Source organism: Kockovaella imperatae (assembly GCF_002102565.1).
Source record: "Kockovaella imperatae strain NRRL Y-17943 chromosome Unknown BD324scaffold_2, whole genome shotgun sequence".
Classification (NCBI taxonomy): Eukaryota; Fungi; Basidiomycota; class Tremellomycetes; order Tremellales; family Cuniculitremaceae; genus Kockovaella; species Kockovaella imperatae.
The window spans coordinates 445,800-461,421 of record NW_019028942.1 but is presented as its reverse complement, the minus strand read 5'-3'; the positions used below and the strand labels follow the sequence as shown (position 1 = coordinate 461,421).

Sequence of the window (15,622 nt, the reverse complement as noted above, 5' to 3'; positions counted from 1 at the left end):
CTGCTCGCTCTGCTCTTAGCGGTATCATATGTATGGTGTCCTGATGTGAGTGTGGATTGCTAATCCCTTGCAGCTCATTGACTCCTGAGTGAAGATACCGTTGCTGCGACCTCTCTGTAATGATGCGCACTACAAATACCTCATTCCATTACTAGTCCCAGTCACATCCTGGTTCGTCATCGCCAATTGGGTCGGATGGGAGTACTTCCGATACGCTTGAGCACGACGTCGAATGCGGCATGATCGCGCAAGCAAGAAAGGTGTACCACACCAATCGATCGCATATCATACAGAAAGGCATACCCAAAAAAATCCCTCACATAGCTATATACACAGTCTCGACCGCAGCCTTTGTTCGTACAGATCATCACGTCCTCTTTTATCTCTCAGATATGTCCCGTGACGGACTTGGACCTCTCGTCAATCTTGGGCACGGCAGGCTCCTCCTCTCGGAATTTCCCCTTTGGAATTCCAGGTCGCTTGGACGACGCAGCACTAGCACGTCTCGATCGCATAGAAAATGCTCGAAGGGAAGGTGTGACGGATCGAGGGGCCGGTCGCTCTGGAGGTCCAGTGACAGACTCGTTCTCGGGGTGATGATGGTGTCCGACCGTGTGTCGGCCGTCACAGCAAGCTATAGCGTATTAGCACGGAAGGCAGAAAGGTATGCAGATGACCTCACCCCTGACATTGTCCATCCCCTCAAATGAGGCGTCCGGATCATCTCCATCCTCCGCAGTAATCACGTCAAAATCCTCCATGAAAGGCGCACCCTTGTATGTCCCCTTGTATCGATGTCCACCGTGAATAGTGGCGGGGACCTCGTGTCTTCTATAGTACTCAAATGCAGGAGTTCCCGAGCGCTTCTCCATCGCTGAAGCAGCTCTGGCGCTCAACGCGGAAGGTGGTCGAGGGTATGCCTTGGGCGTCATGGTGAAGCTGTTGACAGAGTGGAGGGATCGCATCGACATAGGGGATTTGGGGATGGTTGGAGTGTAGGTCAATCTGCCTTGCTCATCCGCCGCGAGACTTCGCGAAGACATGGCTCGGACTGTACTGGAATGCTTCAATGTGTTGGCGACGCCGGTAGGAGCGGATTCCGATAGGAGGAACAACAGCGCCTTGAGGAGCATCAGCCTCGTCCAGCAACCTAGCTCGGATGACTCACAGACATCCACAGATCATGTCGATCTTTCGACTCGGCAGTAAACTGGATGTCTCGCCCAGTAGTAGACACAACGATGCTCTGACTGTGCAGCCCTGGCGGACTGTTATTGGCGTCGTCAATTGCCTTGACATTGGTGATTACAACTGACATCATCAGCTCTGCAATCAGAGACTCGACTCACCGCTCTTGGCTGATGATTCCTGAGCACCGAGACTGCCTGGGTCGCTTGCACTCCAGTAAAGCGTCTTAGTGTACGGATGAATCCAGAAGAATCGTTTGTGTCGATTCTCACTCTGACCTTTGCCAAGCGCTCGTCGAGTGTACTTCCAAAGATACTCTCCAATCATGGTCTGAGTAATGGCATGAATGGTCGCTGGGTCAGTGGTGCCGGCCACAACGGATCCACTTCGCTTATGCTCTCCCGGTGGGACCACACTGCCCATGGATGAGATGGAGCCATTATCATTGCGCATTGAGAAGCTGGATTGTCCAGAAGCAGGCAGTGTGCCACGGTGTCCGCGACGTCTGGTTTCGAATGCCGACGCCGCAGGGCTCGGAGGCGGTCGGACGGACGTACGTGATGGTTTTCGAATGACGGATTCTGGAGGGCCCATGGCTCCTTTGGTGACGACTGCTGGTCGGGACGCGCGGCGAGCAGTACGAGAGACGAATTCGTCTGGTGGGGGAGATAGTGGCCTGGGAGGTGGCCCGGTTGAGGTCTTCTTCTGCTCGGCAGGCGGCGGAATCGTAGGAGGAGGAGGTAAGCTCATCGTAGGAGGCAGGGTCCTGTCGACGGATGCGGAAGGCGAGGCAGGTGGAAGACCATCCACCGTCAAAGCTGGCGAGAGCCCCCTTGTGGCGGGCAAGCCATCGTCCGCAGGGAAACCCAGCCCCAGCGCGGATGTTTCGGTGGAAGCACGGGTCTTGCCTCCCAGAGAGCCAGAAGGTGGGGGCGCCTTGAGGAAGTCGTAATTGGCACCAGGTTGCACACGCCAGATCCCAAGGTCGGGAGACACGGTCGGAGAGGATGGTGTGGGGGAGGGCATTGGGACGATCTTTTCGACCGGAACCTCGACCCGTTTCTCCACGATCTTCTCGACAATGCGGTCCACAGGTACCTCGACAGTTTTGATGACTTCCACTGGGACCTCGACGATCTTTTCGACTTCTTTGATCACTTCGACAATCCTCACAACTTCGATGGGGACTTCAACGGTCTTGCTAACCTCCTTGATGACCTCGACGGGAATCTCGACCGTCTTGAGGACTTCCACGGGGACCTCGATAGTCTTGATGACCTCTCTGATGACCTCAACAGGTAACTCCACGATCTTCTCAACCTCCTTGATGACCTCTACAGGCACTTCGACGATCTTCTCGACCTCCTTGACGACCTCCACAGGTACCTCAACGATCTTCTCCACGATCTTTTCGACTGGCACCTCTACTACCCTGTCAACTTGGACTTCAACAATCTTTTCGACTTCGCGGATCACTTCGACCGGTTTCTCGACGATCCGTTCCACCTCGACTATCTTTTCCACCTCGACTTGCTTGAAGACCTCGACTGGTTTCTCAACAATCTTCTCCACGATCTTCTCCACCTCCACGATCTTGGGTATCTCGACGATCCTCTCGACCGGTTTCTCGACCTCACGATCCACGTTGACGATCTTCTCGATAATCTTCTCTACTTCCACGATCTTCGGGACCTCAACCTCCTTCTCGACGATCCGTTCGACAATCTTCTCAACCTCGACGATCTTGGGAACCTCGATGATCTTCTCAACCTCTTTGATCACCTCGACTGGCTTCTCTACCTCCTTAATCACTTCAACGGATTTCTCCACGACAAGCTCCTTGATGATCTCGACTGGTCTGTCAACAATGACCTCCTTGATGACCTCGACAGGCCTGTCGATAATGACCTCCTTGATGATCTCCACGGGTCGATCTACCGGTACTTCCTTGATCACTTCGACATGTCTGTCAACGATGACCTCCTTGATGACCTCGATCGGTTTCTCCACGACGACTTCCTTGATCACTTCAACAGGCCTGTCGACAATGACCTCCTTGATGACCTCGACTAGTTTCTCCACGATGACTTCCTTGATCACTTCAACAGGCCTGTCGACAATGACCTCCTTGATGACCTCGACTGGTTTCTCCACGATGACTTCTTTGATCACTTCCACAGGCCTGTCGACAATAATCTCCTTGATCACCTCAATCGGTTTCTCACTTAACACCTCCTTGATGACCTCCACCGGTTTCTCGACGATGACCTCCTTGATGACCTCCACAGGCCTATCGATGATGACCTCTTTGATCACCTCCACTGGTCTGTCGACAAAGACCTCTTTGATCACCTCGATCGGCTTCTCCACCATGACCTCCTTGATTACTTCGACGGGCACTTCGACCCGTTTCTCCACCTCGACTATCTTCTCCACCGGAACTTCAACGATCCGCTCGACAATCTTTTCGCGGATCAAATCACGACTCGCAACCTTATGGGCCTGCTTGTAGGCCGCATATCCCCCTGCAGCGGCAGCAGCTCCTCCGAGACCGAGCATACTTCCGGAAATGCCAAGTCTTTGAGTGTAGTCTCCTTCGTCAGAGTCGGATCCGGCACTAGATTCCGCCGTAGCGTATTCTCTGCCTGTGGCATAGGAAGATTCATCGGCGTCCGTTGGCAGCTCGGCTGTACCTTCACGAGGTGTCGCAACATCCATGGTGGATTCAGCGTCTGCATAATCCGTCTCGCCATCGGTCGTGGTATCCGCGACGGACGAAGGTCGTCGCGAGATGACAGCAATGGGCAGAGCCTTCGCAGGTTTGGTAGGTGTACGTTCACCGGTGGGTTGGGTAGACTCTTCGATATTGGACTTGGTCGACTCGGCGAACACGCCTTTAGTGGGCGTCGTGACTTCGACTTGGTTTTCAAGGTAGGCCTGAGGTTGCTTCTCTGGAGACCAATCCGTGGCATTTGAACCGCTAGCGTAGTCCATAGAATCCAAATTACCAGAGCCCAGCTCATCGGCTAAAGCCGTTGAAGGACCCATAAAGCTGGTCGGGCGATCGAGAGACGTTTCAGACGAGAGGGCTCGAGAAGCGAGGGAGGGTGAGTCAAGACCAGGGGAGACTGATTCCCTGTATCGGAGCAGGTCTGGTGTGCCTGTGCTGGTCGAGTTGAAGGACTTGTCATTTGGTGTCGAACCGTTGCTGAGACTGCTTGGAACACGAGAAAATCCGAGCTTGCGGGAAAGGCTGGCTGCGAAACCTCTGCCTCGACCTCGTCTACCTCGAACTGTTCCCCGACCTCGACCAGAGAGTATAGAGTCTTCTTCTTCCCAGTCGCCCGATGTTCGTGGAGTGATGTCCTCACGGGATGCCATGCGTCGAGCCTTGTGCTGTTCACCCTTGAGCGTGGCAATCTCGGCTCGTGCCCTTTCTAGATTCTCGCGAAGCTCGTCAATCTCGTTGATGTAGACATCAGAGAGGGGAACACGGTCTTTGGACGGTGTGGGGTCGGGCGAAGATGAGAATGCAGTGATGTTGCCGGGTGAAAGAGCATTGTTCTCAGCCGCAAGACTGCGCTTTCTAGCATCGTCCACAGTGGCAGCAAAGACATCCTCGTCCTCTTCGAACGATTCGTCGGCTCCGCCGGGTGTGGATAGACCAGGACTGGCGGATGCACCTCGGGACATCCGACCCCTCAGAGCCGACACGCGACGGTTGCGTTCCACATGAAGCTCTGTCAAGAGGTCGCTCTTGTCGCGTTGCAAACCTGCGTAGTTCTTTCTCGCCTGAGCCATATCAGTCTCGTGCTTGGCTTTGAGGTCTTCCAGTAGTTGAGCGTTTTTCTCAGCATCTGTCTTGTGCATCTCGGCGAGTTCACGGACAGAGAGGATGGAGCGATTCAGTCGGGTGTGCTCTATGTTGGACTTGGTCAGTTGCTCTTGAGCGTCCGAATGAGCAGCACGGAGTTCTTGAAGGTTGACTTCGAGATTCCAATTTTCCTCCTTGTAGCGGTCTGACGCGTTAGGCCGACTTCAACAGGCACAGCTCACCGACACTGGACTCGGCGTTTCTGACCGCACCGACGAGGCTGGCCTTCTCCACTTCCCAGCTGTCCTTCTCCTCGTTGAGCTTCTCGACGCTCTTCTCGCGTTCATTGAGAAGCGATTGTAGCCGTCGGACTTCGGCAAGGAGGTTTTGACCGATCTCAGTCGCGAATTCCATGTCGAGTGCGCGATGTTGGGCGTTGCGCTGACGGCGGTTCATGGAAGCTGAGGTTGTGCCATTCTCCATCACGGGAGCTTTCAGATCGAGACCTTCCAGACTGTCGGGCATCTGACGTCAGCAAGTGAGATCATACGCACGCCCACCTTGCCGCCGAGCTCTCGCATCATGTCCTCGTTTTGAGCTTCCCATTGTCTCATCGCCTCGTCCAGGTCTTTGAGCTTGACTTTTGTGTCTTCGCCGACCTCTTCGTCGATGCCATCATCCTCGTCAAAGCCTTTGATCCGTTCCTCGAGCTCTTGTTGCTGCTTCAAAATTTCTTGCCCCATTGTTCCCAACATCTGAAGCTGGGCAGTCTTTTGCTCGAGGAGCGAGGAGAGATGTTGATGGAGAGCATGACCAGTGTATTCAAGCTTCTGGGAGGGTTTAGTTGGAGAATCGCGGAGCTGGGAAGCGAGGGACCGAGACGAAGGTGGTGCTGGAAGGTGGTGGGCAAGATTGGGTCGTGACCTTTGCCGGGGCAGGGTTGATGTTGTTGGACTTCCAAAGGGGTCGTCCATGGTGAGAGACGAATTGTTTGGCTGGAAGAACGTCAGCGCGGCGTTGCGTGTGCGGAGAGATGATGCTTACATATTTGTGAGAGATTCAGATCATAAAAAGAAGTACTGTGATGGTCAGCTTCCCATCGTCAGGTGCGAGAAAGAACAGCCCCGAATTGGTCAACGGTTGAAGCGAGATCGAAACAAAGGCCGTGCGTGTGTCCTGTCCTGATAACCGAAAGCGTGTCGAGTCCACTCACCTCGCAGTTGATCCCACTTATCCGGCCTAAGACTTATGTTGACGAGAGTAGATGAGTGATATATGTATCCAGAGATACGTCAATGACCGATGCGGACATGAAAGGTGAAAGGTGAGAGTCAGAGAGAGAGAGGATGAGGTCTCAGTTGTTGACTTTTTTCCCCTACGCGCGTGCCGAATTGGCCACTCAATCTACTTACGTAACATAGCTTACCCCTGATGTTTCAGCAGGACTCACGTGGTCCACGTGTTCAAGGCCAATTGTGACGCTGTGCTGTCTTGGCATCCATTTGCTTCATTTTCAACTGAATTCCGTCCATCTCTACTTTACACAAGACTGCTGTGAGCGATAGGCATTTACTCCGTCAAGTAGCGACTGCCATCCACTCAAGCACTATGGGGCGATCAGTGCTGTTGTATCTCCTCCTCGTCATTGTCGGTCTCTCCTTCGCTCCACGGGTAGCAGCATTCGGCGCAGGTATGTGATATGTGGAATCTAGCGCAGAGAAACGGATAGACCGTTCTCTCTAACTCCCTTGTCTGCCTAATATCTGAATTCATGTCACCAGGCAATATCCCCTCGTATGCGTACCTTGAAGACAAGGCCTTTAGACATGGTGAGCGGTGCCTGCCTGGCCATTCCTGATCGGTTTAGGTGACATTGAGGACGTCATTGCCACCTTGTTCAAGGCGGCCGGGGGCGGATTCTTGTCGAGAGGTGCATCTTATCTCATCCCCACGATGTTGACGAGATAGGCACAAAATTCACGCCCCTGGATGTCAAGCGGGTCTACTTTGGCAATTGGTGAGCTGAGAAAAGTTGAATGGACACTGACGGGCCAAGGCTCCGAGATTACAGTCAGGTCAGTACTTCTCAACGCGATATCTCACTGATCTTTCATAGGCCGTCGATGTCGGTGCACTGAAGAAGGTCCCACTCCAGACTATCATGAATATCTGTATGCCCTTCTCATATGATAGCACTGATTCTCACAGGCATGGTTCTCGGATTCTTGGCTCATGGATACGCCACAGGTAAGCTGAAAGAAAGGCGGAGCTCAACCACCAGGCGAGTTCGAAGTAACCGAAGAGCGTCTCGGGTGGGTTACAGCTTTCCGATAAAGATTGACGTCAGTGCATACCTGCCAACCGAGCACATCGACAATCCCAAAGGCTATGCCGAAGGCGAAGATGCGAGGCAATATGACAGACGTCTTCGCCCTCCGGTCGAGGCCGTCGAGCTTGAGATCGATCTTCAGTCCGGTATGAAGCGCTACATTGCCGATGGTGAGTTGATCTGCTAGATCTTGCTTACCACGGCAGAATCTGGTCACTGGGACACCTCCAAAGCGCTTGTGCGAAGGACGTTAGTGGAGTGCATCAACATGGGTCGACAGTACCGACAGTCTGGTGACAAGGCTCATGCGTATCAAGCATTTCAGCTTCTTGGCCGGGCTCTGCATACTTTAGAAGATTTCACCGCACACTCAAATTTCTGCGAGCTCGTCTTGATCTCGATGGGACACAATAACATCTTCCCTCACGTCGGACAAAATGTCAAGATCAAGGCGCCGAATGGCAAGATGGTGTATCCCCTGGTGACTGGAACTTTTGGAGGAGCGGACTTCATCCACTCGCTCCTGGGAGAGGCAACAGACCACTTGAGCGAGGTGAGAACTAAAGTCTACAATGCTGATATTAGGCCTCGGTCTCCGATCTCACCAAGACCATGAAGAATGCTCGATCAGTCTCCGAGGGCAACTCGGCGTCCGCTTCTGCGCTTCGAAGCATGTTCCTGGATTTACCTGGAGGTGCTGGTGACAGCTTGAGTCGCGATATGGATGGCATCACTGGCATGAGAGCTGGTCAGCCGGGTGGCCTGGACCCAAGTCAAATGTCACCCCAAGAGCTTCATGCAACTTTGTGGAAGATCCTCAGCTTCAGAGACTCCGTCATGAAGCGAATCGAAGTGAGTATAGATGGTCGAAATTGGCTGACGGAAGAATACGATCGATCGAATTCCTGGACTCGCCTCGCTCGTCGAAAAGCTCACCAACTCGATTTCAGTTTTCATCATCACCACACTCGAACCATTCGTCAAGCCCTTGCTCGGTTCTGCTACCTCTGCTCTTTCCAGCTCTTCTCAGGCCGTCATTGACTCTCACGATCAATATGAAGTCTGGAATGATTGGAACTCGTCTGACCCGACTCATTCCTTCTTGTCCAAGGTGAGCGAAGGGCTTGAATTATGCTGAAAGTCAGGACCACTTTGCACTCATTTTGAATCAACCTGCAGGAGAGATTGCGAAGGTCGTCGTCGAATATGCTGTCAATCTCGTCGTTAAGGCTTGGGACGATCCCGGAATGTCGACTCAGCAAGTCACCGAACCAATCCTCGAATGCCTGTTCCACCCTGACTTCCATGATGGTCGATGTAAGCCTGATGATTGGTACCAGCTAATCTCTCTAGCCCAGGTACAGCGAATGATGCTGGACAAGATGAAGCATTGGTTCCAGTCGACAGGAAGGGACCAGCACGAGATTCTCAACAGATTGACATCTGAGAACGTAAGGGCCGGTAAAAACAAGCGAATCGGCGACAACTCGACCGATACTGGACACGTACACAATTCCATGTTGCCCGAAGGTGGATTGCAACAAGTTCTAGCGCAGCATAACGTCCACATTGTGAGTCTTGGACATGCCTTTGGGGCCATAGCTGAACTGTGTAGCCCGGAGCGCAGATCTTGAATGCGGGTCAGGATCTTCTCGGAGGTAAAAAGGTGAGTCGAAGATTTGATCTCGAGCTGACATGTCAGCCATGGGACCAAGGATTCGGATCTGGAGGTCAACACGCGTGGCGAGACATCAATTCCTCTGCTCCTAATGACATTCCCCCTTCTCTTGCGCCATATGAACAGGGTCCATCTCATCCTGGAAATCCTGGCAACTATTCGCAGCCTTCTCCGTCTGGAGGACATGCAGACTCGTACTATCAAGGAGGCAACCAAGGAGGCTATCAGCCTCCGCAACAACAGTCTTACGGTCCTCCTGGTGGGGCATATGGCGGTCCGCCAGGTCAATACGGTGGTTATGGTGGACCTCCCCAAGGCGGTCAATACGGCGACCCGCAGGGTCAGTATTCGCCTCAAGGACAGTATGGGCCACCTCAAGGCCAATATGCGCCTCAAGGTCAATATGGAGGACCTCCTCAAAATCAGTATGGTGGTCCGCCGCCTGGTCAGTATGCACCGCCTCAGGATCAATGGGGACCTCCTGGGCAAGGTTATGGTCCAGGAGGCTATAACCGATACTAGAGCAGTCCAGTAATGTATTCAAATTTCGTGCTCCACGGACGGGTTTGTACCTGATCATTAGAGCGCAATCAAGTAATGTATGCAAAGTTCAATGGTGTCTATTTATGACCGGTCTACAGCTCGTCAGGTAGATGACCGGATTCTCCTTCTGATGCGTCAGGCGTGCCCGTCCCGTCTTTCTTGGCAAGGTCGTCCGATTTATCGCCCGCAGTGACTGGACCGCTGGCCAGATCATCTACACTAGCTGCGAGTCCCATGTCACCTTTGGATACCCGAGCTGCGAATGCGGCGATCTCTTGATCGTATGTATCCCATTCGGGAATCTGTCTCGCCCGTACGAGCTTGGGTTCTTTCTGCAAAACGTCAGCAAGGCACAATCCACGTCTCACTGTCAAGGGATTCTGGCACAGGTCGACTGAGAGGATCAGCATCGTCAACGGATTATCTGTGCTCACTCGTCTTAGCGGTAGCTAGACTCTCATCATCACACCAAGTCTGACACCAGAGCCAATCTTGTTCAAGCGTAAAGATTGGGATCTGATCCTGCATCGAGTTCGGCAAGTCTTGGTCCAGGTTGGCCAGTGATCCAGGATCAGCAGACAGCGCGTGATACTGCCCTCGAAGACGATCACCCGTGGCGAGCTGAAAGTCAACCAAGGGACCCATCACGTACTTACCTGTCGGAATCGTTTCAAGTCAACCACGTAGAGCGCACTAATGTGATATGGTCTACCCCGGAGCGCATCTCGCCAGTACCCAGTCTTCCAGAACCTAAAGCCTTCCATCTCTTCCCTCGAGTTACCCATTGGAGGATATCCATACACGTGATCATGGAGGTCAACATCGACCAGCTCTTTCATATCCACACGGACAATCTGATCTGCAGAATTAAGCCGGATCACGGAAAACTGACCCACCAGCATCAACGAATATGACCTTGTCCAAATTCATGGGGAACAACACGTCGAGGAAAAGGATTTTGTAGCTGAAAATCAGGAAAGGCACGCCTCGTCACTCACGCCCAGATGATTCGTTGCTTCTCCGTCTGAGCACGGAGCCATCGTGGCCACTTGTATGTCACAAATTCGTACTGAAAGTTGTACTCTTCGGCCATTTTAGGCAGGAATTCCTGCCTATCAGCCCCATATTATGCCAAGCTCACCAGAAACTCAGGGGACAAGAAGTTTTCCTATTCGTCAGCCGGGAACGGTCAAAGCACGCACGATGAACCAAAATTTGACCGTGCTGGTAGTGTGCTTCATCACACTGAGAATCATGATTGACGCGAAGCGCTATCGTCAGCCAGGGCAGAGCATACGACTCACCTCGTAGAGCAATCCCGAAGCAACCGTGAAAATGTTGATATCTGCGTTCTTGACTGCTGGCTTGGGCGCGAGACCGACCATTTCTTTCATCCTGCATGTCAGCGTTGCCAATTCTCTGTCTTACCTCGAAAACACTGCTTGAGGATACGATACCGTCACTGGTGCCTCGACCAGCACATTGGCAGTCTCCATGCCAGGACGCCTGACGAATCGAGGCAGGATGGTCATTCCGTCAAAGCTGGCGAGGGCGATGCGTGTGCCGGTAACGTTGACCCCGGCACTATCCCAGCCCTCATTGCCCACGCTTTCAAGGTCATAGACTTCCGTTCCGCGTCCAGGCCGGATTGCAAGGTGATAGACTCCCGGCGTCGCTTTGAATTGCATGTAACCGAGATTCGCCATGACTTGGGTGTCAGAGGCGACTTGCAGTCCCTCTGTTGTGAGCTGAAGCTGGAGACCTCGTGGCGGTGCATTATTCGCCTCGCGGGCATGACCTTCGATGAGCAGCTGCTTGAGCGTGAAGAAGACGTGAATCGAGTCGCTGACTGAGCCAGTCACAAGATTGTCGAGATCAAGACGGGATTGACGCGGAGAAACGATCCACGCGGGAGGTGTGTCCATAGCTAGGGTAAAGATTGGCGTTGAAGGGAGATCCTCGAAAAGAATTTCGGGCGAGATTGGGTTGCTATAGATCAGCACCAGGATATGGAGACGACTCACCCGTGAGAATCAAAGGTGAGTCTGGGACTCGACACAAAGCGGTAGAATCGTTTGAGTGGGACCTAACGTCAGATCTTCTCAAACTCTTCGCTCACCTCTCTCATCATAGGAGCTGGCAGCAGATGGACAGACACAGACACACCATCCATTTCAGCCATTGTTTGCAAGAGAGACGCAGCCCGCTGAGCGCCTTCAGATATGGGATCTAGGACCGCTGCTATGCGAACCAGCGCTTGTTCGTCCCCGACAGAGAAGGTTCTAAGGTTAGCAGAGTCACGACATTGACTCACAATGCAGGGGAAGCCAGCTCGTACTCTCTAGAGCGAGGGAGGGGCGTTGGGGTGAAGATGCCGTCATCCGCCGAAGTATAAGCAGAGGCAAGAGTTGCTGATGCCATGGAGATGACTTTGGCAAGTCGGGGCCTAAGGTCAACAGGGAAGTGTGCAAAACTCACTTGTCGTAAGTACTCGTGTCCATCATAGTCTGAAGTAGATCAAAGACTGGCTTCACTCTCTTTCGCATCTCGTAGGCTTCCAGGGCGGCGAAGTCTTCGGCGACAAAGGCTTCTGTGACTGGTCCAACGAGCTGACAGGTCAGTCAAGAAGGCAAAGATGACTCACGCGTCCATTGTAGAGGATGTAAGGGTGAGAGGTTGTGATGCCGAGGGCCTCAGCGATTTTCGGGCCGATGGTATCATCCGAGCAGCTTTGATTCTCGTCAAGACCGTCCAATGTCGAAGCAAGCTCTGCAGGAGACATCTTGCCCAGTCTTCCCGATTTGATAAGTCCATCAATCAAACATGGGACCCCTTGTCGACGGAATGGAGTGTGTAAGAAACCGAGACCAGTCGAGGCAGAATCCTGAAGGTATGTCACAGCATTGCTGACCAGCTTGCGTCCCTCTTCCGAATTCAAGTCGCCAACGATCCAGACGCTTCCAAGAACCTCGCGATCTGACATAAGCTAAGCGAATGTTCTGACCTTACCTGGATAAATCAGCTGCTCATAGGCTTCTGCCGGGAAGACCTTGTCTAGCGACACAATCCTCAGCTTGTTGTCCGTCGCACTAGGGACGATAAGCAAATTTCGTCTGAGTGATGTCGAGGGCAAGTCATAGAACAGTGTCGAGATATTCTCATCGGTGACCACATCGGCAATGAGCTGATATCAGCTAGATTCACAACGGTGTCTCACCTGTTGTTGGAGGAAATTGACTTGCGTCATGAGTTCTCCCGACAAATATTGCATCCATTGCTGAGGGTCAGCAACGAACAATGAAAACTTACCGAGTGGAGGGGAATGTATTTTCCGTTGAGGAAGATGTGACCCTGCCCGGTCGTTGCAGCGAGTCTTGACAGGTACTGCCTAACCTCATCGGTAGAATCGGATGCGATAACCTGTTCGAATGGAAGATGCTCCTTGTCCGAGTCCGCAGAAACAACCTCGTACGCCTGGTGCATCGTGTTTATGGATACTCGGGCGTTCCTCGGGGTCGCCGCATGGATCTGCTGTCAGTCATGTTCTGCGGGAGCAATACCTTAATGAGGAGCTCCCGAGTGTAACCTCGACCGAAAGTTTTGACGCAGTATTGCAGAAGATTTGCCATGGCCACGGCTGATGGTCAGTCGCAGCCTCGCGCGCATGCTTACAAGCATCGTTAGAGAGCATTGGCACTACACCAAATCTGATCGGGATGCCACCCTTGATCACCGCGATAATCTGCTCGGTGATGATTTCGAGGGAGGAAGGATATGAAAGATCGAGAATTACGACTGCGTTGAAAGTGTTCCGTCTCACTGAGTGCATCTGGCCAGGATAGAGGGGTCGGAGGTACTGTTCTCAGCGAAGTCTCAAATGGGTTTCTCACTCCTGAGATTGATGTTGACCATCCCTTGTACCTGCCATCAGCTCCAATTTCCATGTTCGCTCACCTTGAATCCTTCTCAATGTCGTTCCACCATATGATGACGTTACCGCCTTCGTGTCTATCGCTGGCATCAACGAGGCCGTCCGACGTGTCGTCCTCCGTCTGTTGACGGCCAATCAGCGAGTCAGTTAAGAGATGGATAGCCTGGGAAGGTGCCAAGCCGAGGTCAACAAGGGACTTTGCCAGGTCTCGTTCCGTTCGGAGTGTGTTGAGAAGACTAGAGTCAGCTCATTCGAGCAAAAGACCTCACCTGTAAGCGTCTATTTCCGATTCCGCGTGAAGCTTGCCGTTGATGAAGATACCCCTGACCGGGACAGGCTGGCTCAGCATTCGGCCAATGGCTTCTGAGATAGGCCCTGAAACATTGACTTTACGAGCCAAGGCTGCAGAGTACTTTGGAAAGTCTTGAGAGAGATGTGTCAAAGCGGCGAGAGGATCTGGGCTGGACATGATCAAGCTTGCGGCTTTTAGTCCGAGATCTACAGTCAGCACAGCAGGCAAGGGGACTCACTGTTGGTCTCGTTCGCAGTCAGTGGAATTGACAGCTCCTGCCATGGGTTAGAGCCAAGGACGTCATCGAACGGTCCACTATGCGTCCACTGCGTGGCCTTGCCTTGCGACTTTGCTTGACGGTCGTCCACGACGAGGTAGTCGGTGCGCTTCAAAGCGAGCTCAACGCCATAGCCTGACATAGGTGTCTGGTGGGTTTGACGTGCGGGTTTATACCGGACAATAAAGCGGTCTACGTCGAAGGGTTGCGAGCTCGGGTCATAATAGAGTATTCCCACAGCATCTCTAGCATGATCGAAAGGCAGGAGGTCCATGGGATTCGCGGTTGAGAATGTGTCGGCCATAGCTGCGTCCAAATCCTCTGCGTTACAGTATCCCTTGCCTTTGTACTCAACCCAGCTGCCGCACCCCTCTACTCCAAGTCTGTGCTCGTCTATGCTCGCCTCGTACCAGTTGTAGAACGCTTCGATACGAGGCACCGCCGTGTGTAGTCCAAGAGCATAATGCAGCGTTGACAGTGAGGACGGATCTGGAAGGAGACTGTGAGAATCTATCAGGTGGAGAATAGTCGAGAGGGTTTTCTCGGGACTGAGCTCCTCATGCGGTAGGAGACCCAGGAGCGCAAAGTAAGCAGATGGCGATTCGTCATAGACTGTTTCACTGAAAGGTCAGCGGAGACTCTCAGTAGGACATACAGGATCTCGTGGAGCAAGGGGGGAGCTGGCCAGCCTGTCTCTAAGCTAATTATGAGCGGCGGGGAGCTTCCACTGATCAGGCGAGTGAGGCCCAACAGGGCTAGACATGCCAGTGTCCGCATCTTGTCGCGGTATGGACGCAGCAGAGGCGAAAGCATGTTCGTCACTTTGGACGTGGCGAATTGTGGCGCCCCGCGAGGCGTGGTGACGGGTCACGTGGCGGCCTAGATTGGTGCTTTGCCATAGGCTTTCTGCAACCGCGGTCTCGTAGGTGAATAGGTCTGTCGGCAGCTTAAGATGTCCTAGCAGGTAGAGAATCTTTCCGACTCTGTGTCCTCAACAGAAGAGCCTCAAGATACCTTTGTTACGATTTCAGATGCAAAAGCGGGATCAAGTCCGCCTTCGCCTGTCGATTCTGATGGACAACCTATCCCCTTACGGATAACGACTTTGATCATGCGAGACTATGATGAGTCTGTATCACATTGCTCTTCGACGAGAGCAAAGTAGGCTTCGGAGACTCTCGCTTCAGTCAAGTACAAATCTGGGTGCGACATATCGCACGGACCGTGGTCATTTCGATTCTTTTCCTGCATTTCGAGCCCACCGCATAGAGCGTGCCATGCCGCACCTTGAATGAAGATAGACACGTAATTTCTGTGTGCCTCCTCGACTAGAGACGGGACCCGCGTATGTGGACCCCCTTAGATGGATCAAGGGAACAAGCCAGCTCAATTTGCGACCGCTGGGAAATGAAAAATTCCGAGCAATTGTTCGCCATCAGTCATCAAGCAGGTTTACACTCTTGATACCTGCGAAGCAATGATCTGCCTGGACTGATGGTGGGCCTGACCCAGCGAGTGCTCTGGCATGATTGAGCTTTGCTTAAGCTCAGGACGAAGTGACACGTGACCT

At 52.9% G+C, this 15,622-nt stretch overlaps 3 protein-coding genes across 3 annotated transcripts; 1 reads left to right on the top strand and 2 right to left on the bottom strand.

Annotated features, from left to right (window-relative positions):
* Window positions 1-386: 386 nt before the first annotated feature.
* On the bottom strand, window positions 387-5,976 carry BD324DRAFT_606985 (hypothetical protein; the record flags this gene model as incomplete). The annotated part of the gene is made up of 6 exons (XM_022014040.1): window positions 387-634; window positions 683-1,121; window positions 1,169-1,311; window positions 1,350-5,207; window positions 5,245-5,527; window positions 5,563-5,976. 6 exons carry the CDS (start codon window positions 5,974-5,976, stop codon window positions 387-389), a joined length of 5,385 nt encoding a protein of 1,794 aa, XP_021873516.1.
* Window positions 5,977-6,527: 551 nt separating this feature from the next.
* BD324DRAFT_614753 (putative heterokaryon incompatibility protein HET-C) lies at window positions 6,528-9,629 on the top strand. Its single transcript, XM_022014641.1, has 16 exons — window positions 6,528-6,692; window positions 6,784-6,831; window positions 6,870-6,932; window positions 6,971-7,019; window positions 7,059-7,077; window positions 7,119-7,173; window positions 7,211-7,249; window positions 7,284-7,314; window positions 7,350-7,501; window positions 7,538-7,884; window positions 7,917-8,183; window positions 8,218-8,442; window positions 8,477-8,648; window positions 8,685-8,902; window positions 8,947-8,997; window positions 9,034-9,629. Exons 1-16 carry the CDS (start codon window positions 6,611-6,613, stop codon window positions 9,529-9,531), a joined length of 2,316 nt encoding a protein of 771 aa, XP_021873515.1. The 5' UTR covers window positions 6,528-6,610; the 3' UTR covers window positions 9,532-9,629.
* A 1-nt stretch (window position 9,630) lies between these two features.
* BD324DRAFT_614744 (UDP-glucose:Glyco protein glucosyltransferase-domain-containing protein) lies at window positions 9,631-14,866 on the bottom strand (the record flags this gene model as incomplete). The annotated part of the gene is made up of 25 exons (XM_022014640.1): window positions 9,631-9,884; window positions 9,921-9,946; window positions 9,987-10,173; window positions 10,209-10,411; window positions 10,449-10,516; window positions 10,551-10,660; window positions 10,694-10,720; window positions 10,755-10,823; window positions 10,857-10,947; window positions 10,981-11,541; window positions 11,577-11,638; window positions 11,672-11,834; window positions 11,867-11,998; window positions 12,031-12,161; window positions 12,197-12,528; window positions 12,562-12,736; window positions 12,770-12,829; window positions 12,862-13,080; window positions 13,113-13,189; window positions 13,225-13,408; window positions 13,443-13,473; window positions 13,507-13,719; window positions 13,753-13,981; window positions 14,014-14,672; window positions 14,708-14,866. Coding segments are annotated over 25 exons (4,408 nt in total), but the record flags the coding sequence as incomplete, so codon positions are not given.
* Between the last annotated feature and the right edge of the window lie 756 nt (window positions 14,867-15,622).

Excerpts from the sequence above, each read along its gene's own strand:
- BD324DRAFT_614753 (XM_022014641.1), top strand. The coding sequence starts at position 6,611 with ATGGGGCGATCAGTGCTGTTGTATCTCCTCCTCGTCATTGTCGGTCTC. Across the intron at positions 7,250-7,283 it reads GGCTCATGGATACGCCACAG|GCGAGTTCGAAGTAACCGAA; the intron begins GTAAGCTGAAAG and ends CTCAACCACCAG. Across the intron at positions 7,502-7,537 it reads GAAGCGCTACATTGCCGATG|AATCTGGTCACTGGGACACC; the intron begins GTGAGTTGATCT and ends TTACCACGGCAG.